The 21,698-nt window shown below is 36.5% G+C and overlaps 3 protein-coding genes across 4 annotated transcripts; 2 read left to right on the forward strand and 1 right to left on the reverse strand.

The window, feature by feature from the left end:
- Positions 1 to 3,011: 3,011 nt before the first annotated feature.
- On the reverse strand, positions 3,012 to 5,319 carry nxnl2 (nucleoredoxin like 2). Its single transcript, XM_041969160.1, has 2 exons — positions 4,713 to 5,319; positions 3,012 to 3,755 (listed from the first exon to the last, which is right to left on the reverse strand). Exons 1-2 carry the CDS (start codon positions 5,012 to 5,014, stop codon positions 3,587 to 3,589), a joined length of 471 nt encoding a protein of 156 aa, XP_041825094.1. The 5' UTR covers positions 5,015 to 5,319; the 3' UTR covers positions 3,012 to 3,586.
- Positions 5,320 to 6,080: 761 nt separating this feature from the next.
- gng10 (guanine nucleotide binding protein (G protein), gamma 10) lies at positions 6,081 to 8,411 on the forward strand. Its single transcript, XM_041970210.1, has 3 exons — positions 6,081 to 6,311; positions 7,187 to 7,314; positions 7,421 to 8,411. Exons 1-2 carry the CDS (start codon positions 6,231 to 6,233, stop codon positions 7,310 to 7,312), a joined length of 207 nt encoding a protein of 68 aa, XP_041826144.1. The 5' UTR covers positions 6,081 to 6,230; the 3' UTR covers positions 7,313 to 7,314; positions 7,421 to 8,411.
- Positions 8,412 to 9,469: 1,058 nt separating this feature from the next.
- Positions 9,470 to 21,245, forward strand: btc (betacellulin, epidermal growth factor family member). 2 transcript variants are annotated; one of them, XM_041970260.1, is made up of 6 exons: positions 9,470 to 9,678; positions 11,817 to 12,207; positions 12,809 to 12,916; positions 15,779 to 15,896; positions 16,958 to 17,104; positions 18,173 to 21,245. In XM_041970260.1, the coding sequence occupies exons 2-6, from the start codon at positions 12,168 to 12,170 to the stop codon at positions 18,318 to 18,320; spliced, it is 561 nt and encodes a 186-aa protein (XP_041826194.1). In that variant the 5' UTR covers positions 9,470 to 9,678; positions 11,817 to 12,167; the 3' UTR covers positions 18,321 to 21,245. The 2 variants fall into 2 exon arrangements, with proteins under 2 accessions (XP_041826194.1, XP_041826195.1); XM_041970261.1 differs by lacking the exon at positions 9,470 to 9,678 and having other exon boundaries at positions 11,659 to 12,207.
- Positions 21,246 to 21,698: the final 453 nt, after the last annotated feature.

Genomic DNA, 21,698 nt, shown 5'->3' on the forward strand with positions numbered 1-21,698 from the left:
AATCAGAATTTCTTTAACAACTCAAACCCTATGAAAGAAGCAGCTAAGCCTAAATAAATAAAATGCCTGTTTGTGTTTCAGTAGGAAATTTTTAGATTAAACTTTATTTTATAACATGAAAAGATGCTTGAATATTGGAAGCAAGTTTCTTTTATTCATATACCCCAACATAAACTTGTTTAGCTCAGACAAGCTACAGCATGTTTAATTTGAACCTGGCCAGAATATCACCACAACAAATGCAAAGTTCTGTCAATGAAGCATGGAGGAGGGAGTATAATGGTATGGTGCTGTGTTTTTATTAACTTTTTAGGAAGTTTTCTGGTATAATTATTGCTCTTGCTGTATCCAGTAGTGCTTATGAGGACTGAAATCCAGTTCTTATGAGACAGAATGCCATTTCTGGGGTCCTAGTTATTCTTAGGACCAAGGTGTAAACTTAAGTTGAGTTGAGTTTAGCGTTAAGAATGAACTGGACATGGTCAAGATTATGGTTGGGGCTAGGCTGTCCCACTTAAAGAAAGTCAATTTAACGTCTTAACATAGATAGATGCTAGTGTTTGTACTTTCAATCAGCATGCTGGCATTGCTGTTACTTGGTGAAATGACAGTATGTCTTTAGCACCATGTTCTGCTGTGGCAGGGCTCTTCTACCCAAACAACTATTTGTCTATGCGACTATCTCCACAGGAAAATTCCAACATGACAACAATCCAAAGCACATTGCCAAGACTGAAGAAGGGTTTTTTTCTTAGAAAAGAAATAAAAACTACAAAACTGCATGTATGCTGTCCAACTTGAAACCAACAGAAGATCTTTAGGGAATTTAAAAGATGAGGTCAGAACAAAATAACTTCTCCAGGAAAAGAGAAGCTGGGAAAACATGTAGATAAAGAACAGTGGAATATTTTCTTTCCAGGACATTGGGTAATACCAGTATTTTCCATTTGGAAGAACATTGAGTCTGTCATTAAATATTATGGTGGACATGCTGAAAAATAAATCCACCCATCCAGTTATCTGATATCTGGTCTCAGCAGCAGGAGCTTAAGAAGGGAAATCCAGACTTTCCCGGGCCACTTCTTCTAGTTTGGATCCTAAAATGTTCTCTGACCAGCCGAGAGATATAATCCCTCCAGTCAGAGTCCTGGTTCATCTCCAGGATGTTCTCCTGGTATGCCCAGAACACTTCACCAGTGAGGTGAAGACAGCAGGCATCTTAACTAGATACCTAAGCCACTTCATCTATTTCTATATATGAAAAAAAAAGTCTACATCGCAGTAAATAAAACATACTAAATTAATCAGTATGTTTTGTTACCAAATAGCTGTAATGAAATTTGTAATGGAGGGACTGCACAGTGGTGTGGTGGTTAGCACCGCTGCCTCACGGTGGGGTGGAGTTTGCATGTTCTCCCCGTGTATGCGTGCATTCTCTCCGGGTACTCCGGTTTCTTCCCATTGTCCAAAGACACGCATGTTAGGTTAATTGATCACTCTAAATATCCCCTTTGGAGTGAGTGTGAGTGTGAATGGTTGTTTGTCTTTCTCTATGTTGGCCCTGCGACAGGCTGGTGACCTGTCCAGGGTGAACCTTGCCTCTCACCTGATAGATGCTGGGTTAGGCTCCAGCTTCCCCGTGACCATTAATTGCACGAAGCGGCATAGATAATGGATGGATGGATATTTACAACGGAGTATAGGCAGTAGGATATTAGAAAAATATTTAAGTACACCAAAATTTTGGTTTTTAGTAAAGAACCACTGGCAATGCTGAACACAGCATTTGAATAAATTAATCAAATATAAGTAATCCTGTGTGCTCTTTCATCTCATATTGTGCACAACTTGTTCCCATATTTTAAGTCAGCCCAAATAAAAAGACTGTATATGGATTTAATAAATAACTTAAATTTCATGTGAGTGCTGCCATCTCATGGCTTCTCCCTGTCATGGGGTTATACCACATCAATTATTCATCACAAATCACTGTTCCCTACTTGCAATGGTGGTCATCAACTTCTTAAAAAAGTCTTCTTCTTCCTCACTGAATCCATAAAATACTCAGATATGTTTTAATATAAAATATTTAACTGGTGGACAGAGGATGCTTTCCAGTGTACTGAAAAGTTTATGAGACAGCATTTAGATGTGAAAACAGGATTTACACCACAGCTTCTGCACAGTGACAGTAAAACATAAAAAGAAAAAAAAAAGAGTAATATTTGAGTAATCTCCTCAGACCTCTGGATTAAACTGCATTTTATAGTTTATTCCTCTAACTGGTATTACAGACTAATGGAAAATCCACTGCTTAATTTAAGTGTGCACACTGGTGACGGTAAGCCGTTTTCTCATATGTAACAACACACTGACCTCACATGGCAGGGTGCAAAAACTGCAACTTCCACAGACTTGCTTCTGTGAAATAATGATGCAAACTGGAATAATAAGCCTCTACTGGATGTTAAAACACCTAGATTCACTTTGAAGTACAGCAGATGTCTGTGGGTTTGTCAGATCTTTTTCCAACATGTCAATTTAAGTTTTGTACTTCACATTACTTCTAGGAGTTGCATCAGTTTACCAAGTAAGATGTAAGAAGATGCTTTCACGGCACAGTCCTCAGAGGTTGGCCCGTGATAAGCACCACCCTCTGCCCAATTTATTTGTGAATGGAGTGTCTGAGAATTAGAGGCTATGAATTATTTGAGGCCTTAAGAAGACAGACTTGGATAAATCAGCCTGTGCAGAAGCATCATGAAGTCATCACGTCTGCTGGATGATAATTGTACAAAGTAAACGGGAGCATCACTCAAGGTAAACAGGCAATTAGGGCAGTGGATGTAAATGTGCTAGCATGCTGGAAACAGATCCTGAGGGATTTATGTCATTTAATGAGGCATAAGGGGAATCAATGTTTGTTGTTCACATGAGCTCATTGATACAAAATTATAAAACAAATCCACCCAAAATCACAATATATTATCATTGCTTTTATTACAAATCATAAAAAACAAAATATAAAAATATACAGGCAGTTCCAAAATATACCCACAAGCCTTTTTTTTTTTTATTGGTGGGGGTTATACAAAAGCAGTCTACTTAATATGGGGAAGGTGTAGCTGTTTTTCTGGTGCACTACCTTCAATAGAACATAAATTAATGTTTATATATAAAAAAAAAAAAAAAACCTGAAAAACTAAAGTGGCTGTTAATTACACTAAACACACACTTTCCCAAATAATTATGCCTGAGATTCATTTTAAATGCATAGTATGTTTGGTAGTTTGGTAAAGGTCTGCAATTGAAGCAGTATTTTAAATATCTGTTATCATAAAACCATGTCATGTACTCAGTCAAATAAGGTTTGACTTTTCTTCTAACAATGCCTCATTCTAAGGGTTTGAGTAGGTACACAGAAAGAAAACATCCAGGCTTTAAAAGGATAAATTAACTAATATAATTTAGTTTAAAAGACATATAAATTCTTCTTTCTTTAATTTAATTATTCTATAATCTTTCGGACTGGAAAGGAAGCAATAGAAGTGTCTTATAGGGTAGGGATATCTACTTGATGCTCCTTCTAACCCTTGAAGTTTTGAAAGATCTCTGCAGCATCCAACCAAGACCTGAAGCAGGCCAGACCTCGGTCTCGGATCTGTTTCCTGCCCTTATCGGTGATCACATCTCCATTTTCCTTCACGATCACCAGTTTGGGAACCGCTGTGATTTTGTAGCGCTGCTTCAGTTCACTTGAATGAAAAAGAAAGAGAAACATAAAGGTAAGTTCAGCAGAAAGAGACACTTGATATTTTAAATTATTCTATTTTATGCAAGTTTGGAGCTTTTCCATTCCCATCTACTTTTAAACTACTCCACTATGTGTATCTGAGAGGCAGGGATGCAAGATACCTGAAACTTTTGGTATAAACATGGTAACGCATTCTGATGTTATCATAATGAACCAACCCCACAGTAAACAGCATACGGAGAAAAAAAAAACATAACTCCACACTGAAAAACTACAGAATTAAAAAGCAACATCAGGGATAAAGTGAAACTTTTGGATTCATTTTAGAGGTTAGACTGTTAATCAGTTAAAATAAATCATTTGATGATGTTGGTTTTAGAGTTTCTGATTATTTTACAAAAATATTAAGATAAATAAGCTGAATTATCTTTGATGAAAATAACAGCCAGATTTACACACTTAATAACACAACTCAGCTTTAATGACTAATTTAAGACAGCTGTACTTGTGTAAAACTTTTGAAGCAACCAAAAACTTTTACTTTTTACTTTTCCACTTTCACAGATGCATTTTACTTACAATAAAGACCTGTGTGCGATTTAATAGAATCTGAATTTAAGTGGTTAACAGCCAGCATAAAATACACTGATAACAGCGGACCTGAATCAACCCTGAAGTGAATTAAATTAATCATAAAATGGACATTAAATTAGATTGCTCTGAACCCACTGTAGCTCTGAACTCAGTGAGGAACTGTGTCTGCTCTGAATTTAAACCTAATCCCTGGCAGGGTGACCCCATAAGCATTTTACATAAGCTGGAGCCTTTTAAGCTGTGTAGACTACACTGTTTAAATCTAATAGGATGTAAAGCACCTAATTATGTTCCAGACATGTTATATTAAATTAAATCTGTGAGAAAGGGCGCCATTACAAAGGCAACTTTTCCTGATACTCACTGTTTATAATCATCTGTCCAGGGCAGCGCGAGCCAGTCTCCATGCATATCATGATAATATTCAACCATGTCGTCTGTCGACTTGTCAGAGGAGACAAAAACTATCTCAAACTGAGCCGGGGGGTCGTTCTCCTCCACCAGCTCCGTGTAGAAGTCACACAAGATTGGCGTGAAGTCCCGGCACGGAGGACACCATCCCGCAGAGAAGTATATGCCCACCACTTTGTTTCTCAGTGCCTCTTCAGGGTCGACTACATCCCCGTCTTTATTCAGCAGTGTCCGTCCGGAAAACACCTCCACCATGTCTGCTAGACTTTCACATACAACTCAAGATTAAGAGTCCCGTAGGTCAAACTGTTCAACGAGCCGGTTAGCTCATATCTGCCCGGTTACATCGACTCTAGTCAGAAGTGTTGAAGGTTTCCCTAATGTTTACCTTACTGCAAAAGCTACTTACAGCCAATCCCGATAATCACCTGTGGACCAATGATAAAGCGAGAAGACTGTGTCGTGTTTGCGTTAACGATCCACGTGGGTGTCACACAAATCTGCATTGCTGCTCTTAAATATGTCATATGCTACGAGCTCCTTCCGCATCAGCGTCAAGAGCTGCACGACAATTCTTTACACTTTCCGCCAATCTGACGCAGGCGCAGTGCCTGCCTTTTCTTTCTTTCTTTCTTTCTTTCTTTCTTTCTTTCTTTCTTTCTTTCTTTCTTTCTTCAGTCAGCAAAACAAACCTTGAAATTATGTATTATGTAAATTCATGAGTCACCTAAACTTAGCTGAAATAAAATAAAATGAATAAAAATAACACTAAATTAAGCAATAGATGAATCAGATTATTATATGTTACAGTTTAGCATTCAAACATACACAAAAAGATTAAAGGAAAGCATTACATTACATTTGGCCACTGGCTAATTTCCATTAGTAATCCATCTCAGCTAAACACAAATATTTATGGAGTATACAAATACATATCAAGAAATTAAATACAAATAAATACACAGATATACTATGCTCCCACTCTAAATAGTGTACTGTCCAGTAGGTCTACAATAATAATAATAATAATAATAATAATAATTCTACAACAGTAGTTATTTTATTCATTTGTGACAGCAAATAGGTTTCTGTGAAAAACATCATCAGAATGATTAAAACTGTGGGGGCTTTACTGTGGTTAAACACTCACCGTATTTCTAACTAATTATTAAAGTAGCTAATTTGTCTTACAAATGAATATCCATGTTGTGGGCTCTAATATTAATTAAGGGGGCTGTTGTTGTTTCATTCTTTGTTTTGTCTTCAAATGCACGTGGAGATCAGTATGCCTCCGTCCCTCCTTAGTTTCCTCAGCGGAGGGCACTGAGGTCATTTGGAAAGAAACCCGGCCATTCTTTTCTTGTTCAGCATTTGCTGCTCATTAGTGGAGTCAACTGCTTGTGTCTAGAGACTACGGAGACTGTTTTCTTTAAACAAGGGATTTCTCTTCACCAAAACGTCTCCTGCAGATATGACTTCTAATTCCAATTTATCCAACATGCGACGCTTGGTAGAACAACTGAAGCTTGAAGCCAGTGTGGAAAGAATCAAGGTAACAAAGGGAATACTTTAAAGATGTGAGATATGAAGCGAGTGAGACATTATAGGAAACATTTTTTCATTAGTTTGATTATAATGTTTACAATCTGTGATTAATGGAAAAAGAAACAGTGCTTTAAAGTGTATTTTTTTGTTTTTATGGTACTATATTAAATCGTACTTGTGTTGTTACAGGATGGTTATTCTTGTATTCAAACTAACTTTAAATAATCCCAAATGTCTCTGTTTCAGTGTCTGAAACATGAACCTTTATTGCTTCCTGTTTTGAAATGTTTTAATATTTTCAACGGATTATTTCAGTTTATTGAGTTTTTAGTTTGGGACAACAAACAAGAGAGTTTGAGCTATGAGTAAGATGCTGTGAAGACATTTTTCCCTTTTTAATGTTAATTTTGTATGAAGAAAATAAATAAAATAACTGAAAAATTAAATATCAGTTTGATTATTTTCAGTTCTGCACAAAAGAGTGAAAATTAAACTTCACCTTTACTAACTACAGTTATACAATGCAATGAACCTATTAGGGTATCAGTATTAATACTGTAAATTTAAGATTGCAACGGTCATTGTTGCCTCCTTTTACATCCTCAGGGCTGCACGTCATGGAGTATTTTTATATTATGGTATCATTACTAAAGAGTTGAATACTTGAGTTTCTTGCAACAGTTTCTGTTTAAGAAATGTGTGTTCTTTAACAATTCATCAACAAAACGTCAACCATCTGCATTTCTGGTTTTTATAAAAATATTAACAAATAATTTTAATAATCAAGTCTGTAGATCAAGAATATAAGAATGGTTTTGCACAACCTGGTAATTCAGTAGCACCTGTTAGCCCGTAGATAAATATTTCTGATGGTGTTGCCAGGTGTCTCAGGCGGCTGCAGAGCTTCAACAGTATTGCCTGCAGAATGCAGGTAAAGATGCCCTTCTGGTTGGCGTCCCTACAGGCAGCAACCCCTTCAGAGAGCCACGTTCCTGTGCTGTGGTATGAAGGTCAGAGTCCATACAGTTTCTTTTTTCTTTATATAAGCAGTGCTTACTTACTGCATTTGAATTTTAAATGAAAACTTAACAGCGTGCAATTTTTTTTATCTTACAGAGGAAGAAGATGTGTTCGTAGTGGCTCAGAGGAAAATTATCTTTTTTATAGCATGGTTTATGTTGTCTTAACTTCATGTTTTTATAAAAAAAATAAAAAGTAACAAAAAAGCACATGATCATTTTGATGTATTTGGTTTAAACTTACTGTCTTGTTTTGACTTATTTTACAATATAAACATGATGTTTTTCAGATATATTTTAAAGGGCATTATGTGATGTCAGTGTTTATTTGAATTCCTTTTGATAACTTAAGAATTATCTCAAGTGGACAGTTACACACAGTGGACAGGGCAGAGTCACACTGTAGTTATCTGTAAATTGCACAAAGCAGATGTTTTTGACTGAGCTCTAAGAGACACTTTGGAATCTAATGGCCTCAGAACTTCCTGATAGTCTAAAGTTAGGAATGCAGCCAGAGAGAGGAAACTGAGTCTTCCTGTTTAAACTGCAGAGACAGAGTGCAAAATTTCCCTCATTCAGCCTTTAAGCTTTGTGGAATTTTTTTAAAATGAGTTTGAAACAATGCTAAACTAGGAATAAAACATAAATCACCATGGTGTAAAAAGCAGAATACATTTATTGTATGAATTCTGTTGAACATAATATGCCAGTGCCCTTTATAATAATGGTGTATGATAATAATCAGTGTTTATTTGTGTATCTTCAAAATAAATCAAAATTTCAGTGTTGATATTTGACAGTTATCCAAGATAGAACTAAGTTCAGCATAAATGTCTAGCCAGTCACGGGACAACTCCATTTGCTCTCATGTTTTTCACTTCCTTTTCCTCTCTCTTCAATTTCAGGGACAAGTCTCAATAGTTTTATGCACAACACAAAATCATGCCCCTCTTTTAAAATAATCATAAGCATAAATGATCATTATGTAATGAAAAGTTGAACAAAGCGTTGACATTTTACGTTATCTTATATCAAGGCATTAAAATGGGTATGAAGCCAGAAAACTGAGGGAAGCTGGTTTGTTTGTATTTCTGTTTAATATATATATATATATATATATATATATATATATATATATATATATATATATATATATATATATATATATATATACATATATATATATATATATATATATACATATATGTATATACCGTTCAAAAGTTTGGGGTCACTTTGCCATGGGATTCAATAGGGAAGTGACCCCAAACTTTTGAACAGTAGTATATATATATATATATATATATATATATATATATATATATATATAGAGAGAGAGAGAGAGAGAGAGAGAGAGAGAGAGAGAGAATTATTCCAATACAACTTTGTACAATAAAATTTATAAAGATAATTCTAAAAACATGAGTTTTTTTTCTTTATTTGATTGTAAATTTCCACTCTCTTTTCTACTGTAAATTCTAACTTAGCTAACATTCAGTGCCCCTTAAATGTTTATAACATATTCATAGAAGTAGTGAAGCTAAACACAAAAACCAATAGTAAAACATAAATGCTATACACCTCTGTGTGAATTGTATTTAAATATCAACATAAGGATTGTTTTTCACTTCTGTCTCACTACTTTAACATATAATTTTTGCATAAACTTTCAAAGCAACATGCACAAACGATTTAATATGCTGCTTTATTATCTATATTACACTTTTAATAATTTATGTATTTATGGTGTGTGTTGATGACCATAAAAGACCATAAAAATATAAATTAATTTCTGAGCTAAATTCAGTTAATAGCACAAGAACACTTCACTAAAACAATTTTTTACTTCCTGGTTGTTTAGGCAATACAAGAGATGTTATCAATAAGATAAAGAGACTGTTAAGTTGTTATCTCTGGATAAGGATGTTAATTTTTTCTTCAAGCATCGTTGCTGTCGGCTTCCAAACTGGTTCTAAACTGGTTTAGCCAGTTATTTCACTAGTTGGGACCAAAATACGTTATTTTTTACAATGTGACTATTACATACACGGAGGCCGTTCGTATGCTGTTTCTCTAACGGCCATCAGAGGACTCATTTTCTCCAGGACGCATTTTACCAGCATCTCAACAAGGAAAATAATCCCTGAACACATCACAAAGATGACTTCCAACTACCAGCCAGATTTTGAAATTAAAAGATGGCAACTGGGTGCACACACTGAAACTACAAGAGAGTCAGAGACATGGCTGGTTGTTAGTGTTTACTTGGTGTAGAGTATAAATCCGCCTGCTAAGAATGCCAACCATGCCACATTCAACGAAGAGGGCACATCATGGACCTACTATGTCTTGCAGGTATTTGGTGTAGTATTGTTGAGCTTCATTTATGTTGGATTAAATTTTCCAGAGGTATAGTGGGGAGTTTGTAAAAAAAATTTAATATGATTAAAATCAGTGACTCATTATAATCCTACAGTTTTAATTTACAGAGTCTCTTCTTTTCTGAGTTTATGGCTGTCCATTTTGCCCTCACATTTGTGAAGTTTTCCAAACTAATTGGCCATGCTCAGCATGTTCTTTTAACCCAATGGATTGAAAAGTCGATGTGACTCAATAGCAGTAATATAAAGCATTTTTTGAGCATCCTTCCTTATCAAAGTTTGAAGGTTAGACTGTTGAATTACTCTGCGGTGATGAGGGATTATTATTCCTATTTACATGTGAATTTTAGTGGGTATAAAAATGGACAATGTCTTGGTGTAAACCATGATCAGTTGCCATGCAACAAGCATTAATTACATAATCCTATATTATACTTGTGTGGGTAATATTATAATTAATAGCTATATTCTTATTTTCAACTTGTAAGTTATAATCAATATGAAAAAAGCAAAAACAGACAAACATAATTTTGACCTTTCTTTCCTCCAGTGTCGACATCGCTGGTGTATAAATGTGTGTGAACATTTGATAGAGGTCAGAGAAGTTGTTGGCTGAACATTTGATAGAGGTCAGAGAAGTTGTTGGCATGAATTGTTTGCCAAGTTTTTTATCATTCTGCTCCATGGCAGCTGTCAATTCATATGTAGCTTATTACCACTAAGTATGAATGTGATGTAAATGAAAACTGGATTCAGTGTAAGGCGATTTGGGTGCCTTAAAAAGGTCTATGTCAATGTAATCCATTATTATTATAATTATTATTATTATAATTGTTATAATAATAATAATAATAATAATAATAATAATATATACACAGCAGTGCATAGTAACAATCACTTTTAATTTATTATAACATTATGGCAAAATACAAAAACAATGAAACAGCAGAAAACCAAAAACAGCTTAAGATTTTACGATTGATAATTGCTATCACACCAAACTTTAGTTAATAAAATATAAACAAAACAAATAGTAAAAGGGAAATGCATATCGTCATTTCACATTGGTGTAAAGTTCACATGAATTAAATGCATACGTTGTTTAGATGTTTACAGCTCTCTGTATACACTTCCACTCAGTTTTAATAGAGTTTAAGTTTAGTGGATTCTTGCACATGTTTTGTTTTTTTGACAAAAGAATGAGTTGTTTTTTGTAGATGTTCTCACAGGAAACTGACTTATGGATGGGTCAACCACTTATACTAACCCTAGCGTGATCAACCATGCAGCAATGCATTTTTTTTTAAAAAGGTGATATGATATTATAATCATTTAAACCATGTGCACAATGTTAAGTTTTGCATGACAGAAGTGTTTGTTTTCAGATTCTACACTTTCTACAATAAAACGTCTCAAATTCTGCCATCTGCTGGTAAAGTTTAGAAAAACACAAACTGAGACTAGGATTCTCCTGTTTGATGCATGAGTTCAGAAAGAGGCCATTTCATGATGTAGAAATAGTGCATTACAAGCCAGAAATTGGGTAAATTATTGCCAATGTTCACAAAGTAGCGAAAGTTCTCAGTTCTTTTGAAAATGTTGATTTGCATGATACATTTACTATAATGACATAATTAATGGTTTAAGAATTAGTAAGCCTCATCAAAACTGTTTTCTGTTGAAGTTGTGTTAATCAAATGTATAATAGTTTATGGACTCATCGGGTTGTTTAAAGTAACTTACAGCTATCAAGTAAATGCAGTAATGAGAAAAAAGTATAATATTTTTATTCATAGCAATTTTAGCATAAGATTTTCTTTAAATTTTGGAGTAATAAGTAAAGACTTGTTCGAGAGGAAGACCTGATGTTGCAATAGTCCCTCCTTCTACATTTACTTTCTGTTTTCTGTTGGTCCAGTTTTGCCTGCAAACCTCTAAAAGACAATACAAAAGAAAGCAGAGGCTTAGGTTTGGCTAGTAAACAGGTTGCTCTTTATTATGAATGAATGCTCCACCTGTCATTCCATTCTCAAGAAAAAGAATGTCAGGTATAAAGATACACTTGTTCTACAAAGAGGAACCAACCTGAATACCTTGTCTTTTCCTTTAAAGGTGTGGGCGGAGAGCAGACTGCAGTGTTGGATTTCAGTACATCCCCTTTTCTAGTCTCACTAACTGCAGTCCAGCCCAGCCACAGTCCAGAGTCGCTTTGCATGTGAGGGTGTCTGTGTGTGTTTGTGTGTGCGCTTTAGTTGTAGCCTCAAGCTTTCCTGGCTGACTATTAATGTAGCCGCCATCAATGAAGAGACACAATACAACACATCAGTGGGGAACTTCCATAGATTGTCCACACCTTTCTCAAAGGTCATTGACCTCTGTTGAGAGGCTGATCCAGTTTGATTTCTATTTTTCAATGACGGCACATTTTCATGACCCATGTGAGTGTTTTTATCAACTGAGGAGATGGCCAAGGTAAATAGACTCTATATAGGAGCTTTAACAGGTAAGATTCAATGTTGTTTTTACACATTTGCTTTTCACTTTCTGTTCTTCCTAACATATTTTACCCTTAGTCGTGTATCAGCAGCACATTTTAATAATGCTTACAAATGATTCTTATTTCTATTGCATTTTTCAGTAAAAGTTTTCTGAGGATCAAATAAAGTATGAAAAACAACATTTTCTTGCATATAACAAGCCAAACCAGGCTTGAAGACAGGGCCCTCTGAGCAAAACAGCAAGATTTAGTGTTGGTTAATGATTGAAAGAAGAACCATACATAAGCAAAATGTCCTCTGTGACTACAAATGATTGTTCAGTTAGAGTTGACTGTGTACGGCATTTTGAAAGTCGTGGTGTTATCATGTCTATAACTTTACACAGTCATTAGTAAACAATTATTTACTCTGAGTCCTCATGGGGGTTAATATGGCTTGTGTTGAAGGTAGTGAAAGCTTTTTCATCTCTTATACAATATTTGGAATGTGGTTACAAATTGGCTAAAATGTTTGCACATGGCCTGTGTCCACATGTTTGTTGTGTGTGCCTGGCTTTTTGCTTGTTGTGTGTTACTGGCTTTAATATTTATTTGTTTCTGACTTCAGTGCTGGCCTTATGCAAATACTGCCTGGCAGAATGGAATTCCACCGACAAGTCTGCCAATCGAACTGTGTCCCAGTGTCATCTCCATGGCGACAGAGACAATTGCACAGGTAGACAGACAGGCAAGGGGGTGGATCCGTCAGTAGTGCCATAAATGCTTGGTTTCTTTGAGGTTTTGAAGTTTAATGGATGAATTATCCTGCTCTTAATAAGTGTTGTTTATTTATTAATTTCTTTTGGATCAAATTGATTTTATGTTTTGTATATTTTTTCAGCTGTTTTATTTACTACATATTTTATTCATTTAATTTATTGTTTTTATTGTAATGCTTTGTATGATTTGTGTTTTAGTATGAGTGTGTTTTATAATTTGACAACTCTAGTTGCAACAGAGGTGAGACCTCTAGAAATTTCCCCAAGTGGGACAATAAAGTTGATTTTAATGATTGGCTCACACACAGAAGTAGATATATGCAAATATGCCATAGGCATTGACAAGTTTATTAAAGGCTAAAGCTAATTGTGAAAGACAGCAATTTATTAAAGTGTGAATTAAATGGAAATAAACTAAATGAGGCAAAAAAAAGTTTGTGCAGTACTAATAAAAATTAGTCTATATTTTTGACCTCCTTTATTCTAAACCCAGCATGAACATTGTTGGACAAGCTTTCTTGTTATTTCTTTAAGTAGACACCAGGAAAAGTCCTCCAGGACTTTCAAATTACTTTTTTTGGATGTTGGCTGCCTTTTGATCTGTTCTCTGTCAAGACGAACCACCACTGCTTCAGCACTGTTGAGACAGTGGGGAGGATTCATCACTCGATACAACATGACTTTCAGTTTTTTAAAAATGAAATTCCTCCTCCTTTCACTTTAAAAGTCAATGAACAAAATGCCGAGGACAGACCTTTTCCTCAAAATGTCTTATTGTGTAGGCAGATATAGACTACAATCATGTTTAAAGAATATTCAACCTCTAAGAGCCATGAGAACAACTGCTTGTGAACTATTCATCATCTTAGCAAACTATTGACAAAACTACAAAAAAGCATGCCCCTCCCAAACTGTCTCATTAAACATTACGTTTGGAGGTTTTTCCTTTCAGTGCAGAGGTTATGACAGCAAGCTGGTTCTCATGTTTCAGCTAATAATGGAGCGCTGCCATTGATGTATTCTCGACAACAGTATTGTTTTACAAGCTCATTTTAAAAGATAATTTCATTTGAGTAGGCTGTGAAGATAGCGGCAGCTTTGTAAGAAGTGCTACGTGAAACCACTGGTCAGAAGTTCAGCAGGTGTTTCAGGGTGTGTTTTGAGTAAACTAGAAAGAGATGAGGACATAGACAGAGAATGGGAATCCCAACCAGTCATGTTTTATTTAGCAAAGAATTGTCCTAATTGAGAGAGGTGGTAATGAGACCTTGAGGACACCAGGCCTTCTTTTGGTTCTGACCATCACACTCATATTACAAACACTATTTATAAATCAGGTCATGTCAGGGTGTACGTCAGAGATCCACAGTCAAACATACAGAGATACAAATAACATATGACTTAGCACACCAAAGTTCTCTAGAAATGTACACAATGAATGATGTAAGTATATCTCACTGGTTGCACATAACCAGGAGGGAATGAAGTAGTTAAAAAAAGAAAATCTAACAGCGCACATCCAACATGGCAAAAACCTCTTTTGTCTCTTTTTTTGCAGATAAAAACAAAAATAACAAAAACAGGATAATGTGCAAAAAGTTTCATTACTTTGGTTCATGACGTCATTACAAAAATCAATAAAAAAATCATATCAATAATATAAATAATCAAGAATCATAAACAATAACATAAATAATATTTATAGCAGTTAAAGACTCCATAGATATATATTATGATTCTGCTGATGGTTCCTAATGGTCTGAATTTTAGAAGCGCATTGTTCTACTGGGAAAGCAACCAACAGAAAGTACATGTAACTTTTCAGACTGTTCTCATGCAAAAATATGAAATTATAACAAAGCAAAAACTTGCACAAATGGACACAAATAATAAGAAATATTAAATCATCTTTTTTCTGTCACTTTAATTTATTCCTTTGGGAGATGAGGTTGGTGTTTCCAACATGTTTTTTTTTTGGACTGTTTTCCACTTAGAGGAAGTTCTGCTTTTGTGTGTTTCCTGCAACACACACCCTGTGTTCTTGTTAACCCTTTGACAGTCCAATCCAATCCAATTTAATTTGTAAAACAATACTGTCAACCAAAGTGCTGCTCAGCCTGTTTGGTAGTAATGAATTCTTTTAAAAAATTGTGGACATAAATCTTCCTGAACCTTTTCTACTACTTGCGTAAATCAAGTGTTTATTATCTCATTATTTCTTATTATTATTGTCCAAAAGAAAAGAAAATCTGCACAGAAACTGTTTTTCCTCTTGCTTTTTTCATGTTGTAAACTTTAAGGGTTAATATGCCTGAGCTCACGACCACATATAAAAGTAAAGCATACTGCCAGTGCAATATTCAACAATCATGGTGCATTTTTCTGTGTATATGACTGTACATATAGCACAAATGATAATGATGATAATAATTCATCCAAGTCAATCTGTCGTTGTGTCCTTGGGCAAGACACCTCCCCTTCCTTGCTTCTAGTGTTGGCGTCGCTGGTGTATGCATGTGTATGAGTGTTTGGTGGTGGTCAGGAAGCCCACTGGCATTGATTGGCTGCCATGTTTCTGTCAGTTTGTTCCAGGGTAGCTGTGACTACACATGTAGCTCACCATCATCAAATATGCATGTCGGGCGAATGAATAATGGATTTAAGTTTATATTGTAATGAGACCACCAGTGTTGTTCACTTCAGTTGTTAGTGGTTTGAATGTTGTGACTAAACTTTGTATTGCCCAGGTTAACAACTGATAAAATGCAAACCTTTTCTTGAAATAATTTCAGATACTGTGATTTTTTTCTGTCTGACAGACACAGAAGAAACAGGACAGTGGAATGGCCACTTCTCAGAATGTCCTGAGGATCTGACATATTACTGCGTTCATGGAGAATGTCGTTACATTAAGGAGCAGGAGACACCATCCTGCAGGTGAGACAGCTACAAAAAGTTGTTTATGGAGAAGGATGAGCTTGAGAAAGTGAGAAGCTCAACTGCAAAAACAGTTCTGCAAACAAAGATCTTTTGAGCTGCTTCAGTATGTACCTGTAGTATGATGATCAATTTAATTCAGTTCAATTTAGTTCAGCCTTATTGGTATAGCACCAGTTCACATCTCAAGTCATCTCAAGGCACTTTACAGACAATATCACTTCAAGACAATTAATTGGGATCCAATTTAAACAAATCCACAACAATAAAACAACTGTGTTCTTGCCAATTAAAAAAAAAAAAATGTAACTAAGGAGTCCAATAGATTGAAACGTGTCCTTGAATTAGACACCCATCCTGAACATGCATGAGCAGCAGGCGACAGTGGAAAGGAAAAACTACCCTTTAACAGGAAGGAAAACCTCCGGCAGAACCCGTCTCAGGAAGGGTGGCCATCTGCCTCGACTAGTCGGGTGTGGAGAGGACAGAACAGAAGGATCGAAAGGAACCACAACTTTTAGCAAGAAAGACTTGTTGAGACAGAAGAAGACAAATACAAATTCATGACCCCAATAATACCATATATTTATACATGGGAACTACAGAATAGAAAGAAAAAAAAGAGAAGGAAGCCTATGGCAATAAGGTGGATCCTCCACCAGCAGTACATCACTTGATCCTGCAAAAACTGCTCAAAGGCAGCCAAAGAATCTGACAGAGTTTAAGGGGTTCACTGGGTCTCCAAACCCCCCAGATACCAATCTAAAGGGATCTGATGGCTTCTGGGGGAACCAGGGCCCATCTGCAAATGCTCCTCCTTACAACCCACGAGAATAAAATTATCTGTTGTTAATGTTCTGGTATCATACACCTCAGGAAACTCTGCACTGACCAACCAGAGCTGTTTTTTGTGGCAAAATGAGAGCTTTTTAGGCAGTGTTTGGTAGATGGTTATAATGTTATGGCTGATCAGTGTTACTTCAGGCAAGCATGGACGGCTGCAAGGAAAATTCACAAAAAATGGAAGCTAAGAAAATCTTTGTTGTTTTCTCTACCCTCAGGTGTCAGAGTGGTTACACTGGTTCCAGGTGTGAATATGTGGACCTGGACTGGCTGATAGGAGAGAGACGACAAATCATAATAGCCTGCGTCATTGCTGGGCTTGTTTTCCTTGTGATTGTCATTGTTTTCATCTGCATCTGTTCAAAGTAAGATGAAAAGTCGTTTAACTTCATAGAAAATGTACTTAAAGGAACAGTTTGGTTTTCTCACCAGTTTCAATCAGGTCTGTTTCAGCTTAGTTGACTTATTGTCATTTTTGGGTTTTGTTGAAATTAAGTAAAATTTAGGCAGCTGGTTTTATGAAAAGCTCATTGCTTCCATGACTTTAGCAACAGGTTAGAAAGACTGTCCAGCACAGAAGACTGGGAACGAACTCCTCTCATGTGCTGCAATCCGTCAGCCTTTTGTACCTGCAGCTATGGGGGAGCTATGAGTATAATGCTACTAGAACACCAGCCATATTAAAAATAAAGAATTCATTTCTTGAACAAGGAGCAAATGGTAATTCTGTTTTGTTTTCTTATTGAAAACACATTTTGCTCTTCAGTAAGACTTTAATTTACATCATGAACTTGCTGGAAAAGGTTTATTGATCTACTTGCCTGATGCTTGCTCTTAAAAAATGTCATTAGAGCTTTTCTTTTTCAAACTCAGTAGTTTTGTTAAACCATCTACTGCAGGGATCCCCAACTCTGGTCCTCAAGGTTCACTGTCCTGCAGACATTCTGTGTTTCCCTGCTTCAACACACCTGACTCAAACTGATGGTTCATTAGTAGACTCGTGCAGAGCTTGTCAGAGAGCTGTTTAATTTGAATCAGGTGGGCTGCAGTAGGAAGATATTTAAAACTTGCAGGATAGTGGGCCGTGAGGGCCAGGGTTGGGGACCACTGATCCAGTGTATTAGGTCATGTCTGCACAGGATCAGGGATAATGTGGGTCACCTGAGGCCAGGTAACAGACAGTCTCAGTTTGGGTTAAGTTTGAATATGTATGTATTGGCATGCAGCGAATGTCAGTCTGATTGGCAGCCATTTTTTTTTTTTTTTTTGCTCATTTGGTTAAATAAATTGCATTATCTAACTTTTGGAAAGAAATGTGAAGTATTTTCCACAAGCTGTTCCTTTAAGATTGAAATCTAAATAGTCAACAGCTGTGATTTTTGAGTCCCTGCCATCCTTTGGCTGCAAATGTACTGTTGTTGTTTGTCTCTCAGTCGCAGGTGCAGACGGTTTTGGCAGAGAAGAACACGAAGGGAAGAACCAAGGAATGGGACAGAAAAACTCAGTATGATGGTCACCAGTGGGACGCACACACCCTTAACCGCAGACTTAAATGAAACAACACATACCAACTCTGTATGAGATCTTTCTGGGAGCAAATGAGCACTTACAAGTCTGGGAATTATTTATACACGTGTCTCAGTGACAGCAGGGAGCTACAGGATGTCCCTGTGCAGCATCGAGGCCTTAGAGCAAAAACACTTCAAGATAAAATGTACCTTGTCGCAGGAGTTAGAACCTTTCCTTTTAAAGAGTGGCTGTGTTTGAGACTTCAAAGAAGCCTCTGAATGAACAAGATCCTCTCGTGGATTTAAGAACAAGAATTGGGCCGGAGCACCCAGCTGCTTGTGTTCTGGCAAGGAGACTTAATTCAAATGCTGCAGAGCAACAGGCCTTTCACTGAGTGGTACTGAGTGAACAACACTACATAAATTGTTGCTATGTTGGAAAAAGCTGGGACACCAGCTGGCAGCCAGTGATAACAGCCGTTGGTTGGTTGGTTGGTCTGCTAATGGCTTGTGTGGGAGACACATTTACTCTGTCAAATGTGAAGAAAGGGACTGTCTGAAGACGCTGCACTCCACGTTCACTTTAGGGAACTGAAGTCACCAACATGGATCATTGAATGTATAGAAATATGCAATCTTACAAATACCAGCAGCTGCTGTTTAGTATGCCTATCCTTTTAGATTGTTTCTATTTTGTTTACTGCTGGTATTTACTTAAGTGTCAGTTTACTCTCTGGGTAATAATCCACAGTTATCACTTCTTCACTCCAGAGCCACATCTCCAATTTAGCTGACACAGAAAATTGTTACTCATGTACTTTAGCAATGCAAGTGGTGCCCCACGTAAACGAAAGGTTGCAGGGTTGGAGGGAAACAAGGAGAACTTGTGCTGGAGGCTTTTTTGATCTGTATATTTGGAGCTGAGCAGCCACAGCTTCAGAACAGCTGAAGCTGTGTGCACAGGCTGAAAGTGCTCCACTGTATAAAACAGTTTCCAAACAACCAAACATTTACTGTGATTTAATGTATGTCTCTATTCGTATGAACTCAGAGTCAGTTAATTCAGCTCCTGCTGTTTTTTTTATCACCTTTTTCAATAAATATGGCTTTTTTTTCTTTTCTTTTTTTTTTGTTGTTCTGTGCATTTTCATAATTTCAGTTATTTGTATCTATTTATGGAGGCTAGGTTTTCTGCACTGTGTTTTGTGTTTTAGCAGGATTTAGCAAAGAAGTCTTGAAGAATCTTCATGAAAGAAACTACATACATTTTGGTGTCATAAGCACTTTAGTGTGATTAGTAGCACAAAAGGTTGGAGATCTAACTTTTCAACTTCTTCTCTGATTGTTGCCAATTAGGTTTTGTTGGATTCCTTGAATTACCCAATTCACAGTTATGATGTCAATTGTAATGTTATTTACCAATTACAAACTTGCTCCATTGACTTTGAAGTATGAAACTTTGCAAAAAGTAAAATTATATTTGACATTATGACCATTAAAGTTTTTACTTTACACTTAAAATTTGTCTGGCAGGTCATGCCATCACTTATTGTGTCAGGAATAGCTTCTAACTCTTGATATCTGAATGCACCACTAGTTCACACCAGAAAAAGCTTCCAATTTAATTAATAAGATCTGCTGCTTCTCATTGTGCTGTACTGCTGCTGGCTCCTTTGCATCAGACTATAATGTACTGGTTACCTTTGGGAATTTCTCTCACCAACAAAGTACTGAAAGCTTTCATGAAGAAAACCCCCACACTTCACTGAAGAAAGTAACCCACCTCTTTATGTAGAGTTTGTAACTCACGAAGCAGAACTTGCTCAAATATAACAGTGGCCAGGGTGTCATAGGACACAGAGCACAGAACACTTTACATATGGTGTTTCAAAGAAGCTAATGGCCTTAAGAAAAATTCAACAGGTTTTTCAGCAGTTTGAGAATAAGAAAGTGTTTTCTTGGAATCACTAGTCAACATGCCCTTACTTTGCAACCAACCAGTGAGTTCACAGAACCACTGCTGACTGGGAACCCCACAGATTAATGTCTCAGATTTCCTGAAAGCTCCATGCCCTACAGTGTCCCTTGATCTAGGTGGGCTGAAATTATCACTTGAACATCTGCAATACAGACTCTGTGTAGAATGAAAACAAATAAGACTTTGAGGTTAATGTTATTAAAATTTATAGTATTACTGTGCTGCTGTGGTGCAGTTTCACCAGCTTGAGAACATGTATGTCAACAAATATGACTATGACCATAATACATTACAGTCCTCTGACATATGGGACTCTATCCTGCCTGCAGTAAAGCCTTATTTAGTGTCTGAATCCTTGATTCTAATATCACTTTAATCATCACCCATTGTTTGTCTTTGCCCTCCAGTGTTGTGCCATTAAACCCTTCTTAACAGATTTATTCAAGTCAAAATCCATTGTTTTCTCAACTTTTGTGTTTTTGACAATTTGGTCAGACTTGTCAAGAGGTCCAAAATGCACATTTACACAAATAAAAAATAATCCAATTAACATATCTACCACATGCTCTGTTCACACTGAAAGCTTTCAGATATTTGATCTTATTTCAGGTGGCTTGTATGACCAGCTGTTTTCAGCTGAGTGACAACTCCAGTTTCTATATGAGTGGGTGTGTTTGCAGGAAATTAAACTGATAAGAAAGACAGATACCAGCCAAATGGCTGTAGAACAGCAATGGAAAACCAGAGCATCTGCAGTAGTTCAATTTTCAATCATGTTAAACTGATATGCAGTATACTTGCCTCTGGTAGACCTTAGAGTTCAGCTGAAATGTGATTGCGGAGCAAGCTAAATGCACTTTTCACCCTTACTGCAAACAGCTCCATCTGTTCTCCTCTGGTATGCTGGTGCCTCTAACAGCTGTGTGGGGACTACAACAGTTGGGAGATATTGCAGTGCATGGAGGGCTGAAAGCTGCAGATCATCACTGGAAGTAAAGATCGTGTTTGCCAAAAACAAAACAAAAACAAACAAACAAAAAAAAAAAAAACAAACAACAACAACAACAAAACAAAGGGGAAAAAGTAACAGTGTCATTCCGTTCTGGTCAATTCATGTTCAGCTTTTGTACTTTGTACAAATGCCACTGGAGGTCAGCAGAGAACAGCAGCCTTTTAAGGTACTCATACATACAACACATACAGTGTGTGCAGAATTATTAGGCAAATGAGTATTTTGATCACATCATCCTCTTTATGCATGTTGTTCTACTCCAACCGGTACAGGCTTGAAAGCCTACTATCAATTATGCATATCAGGTGATGTGCATCTCTGTAATGAGAAGGGGTGTGGTCTAATGACATCAACACCCTATATCAGGTGTGCATAATTATTAGGCAACTTCCATTCCTTTGGCAAAATGGGTCAGAAGAGAGATTTGACGGACTCTGAAAAGTCAAAAATAGTGAGATGTC

This window comes from Melanotaenia boesemani, chromosome 19 (assembly GCF_017639745.1).
Source record: "Melanotaenia boesemani isolate fMelBoe1 chromosome 19, fMelBoe1.pri, whole genome shotgun sequence".
Classification (NCBI taxonomy): domain Eukaryota; kingdom Metazoa; phylum Chordata; class Actinopteri; order Atheriniformes; family Melanotaeniidae; genus Melanotaenia; species Melanotaenia boesemani.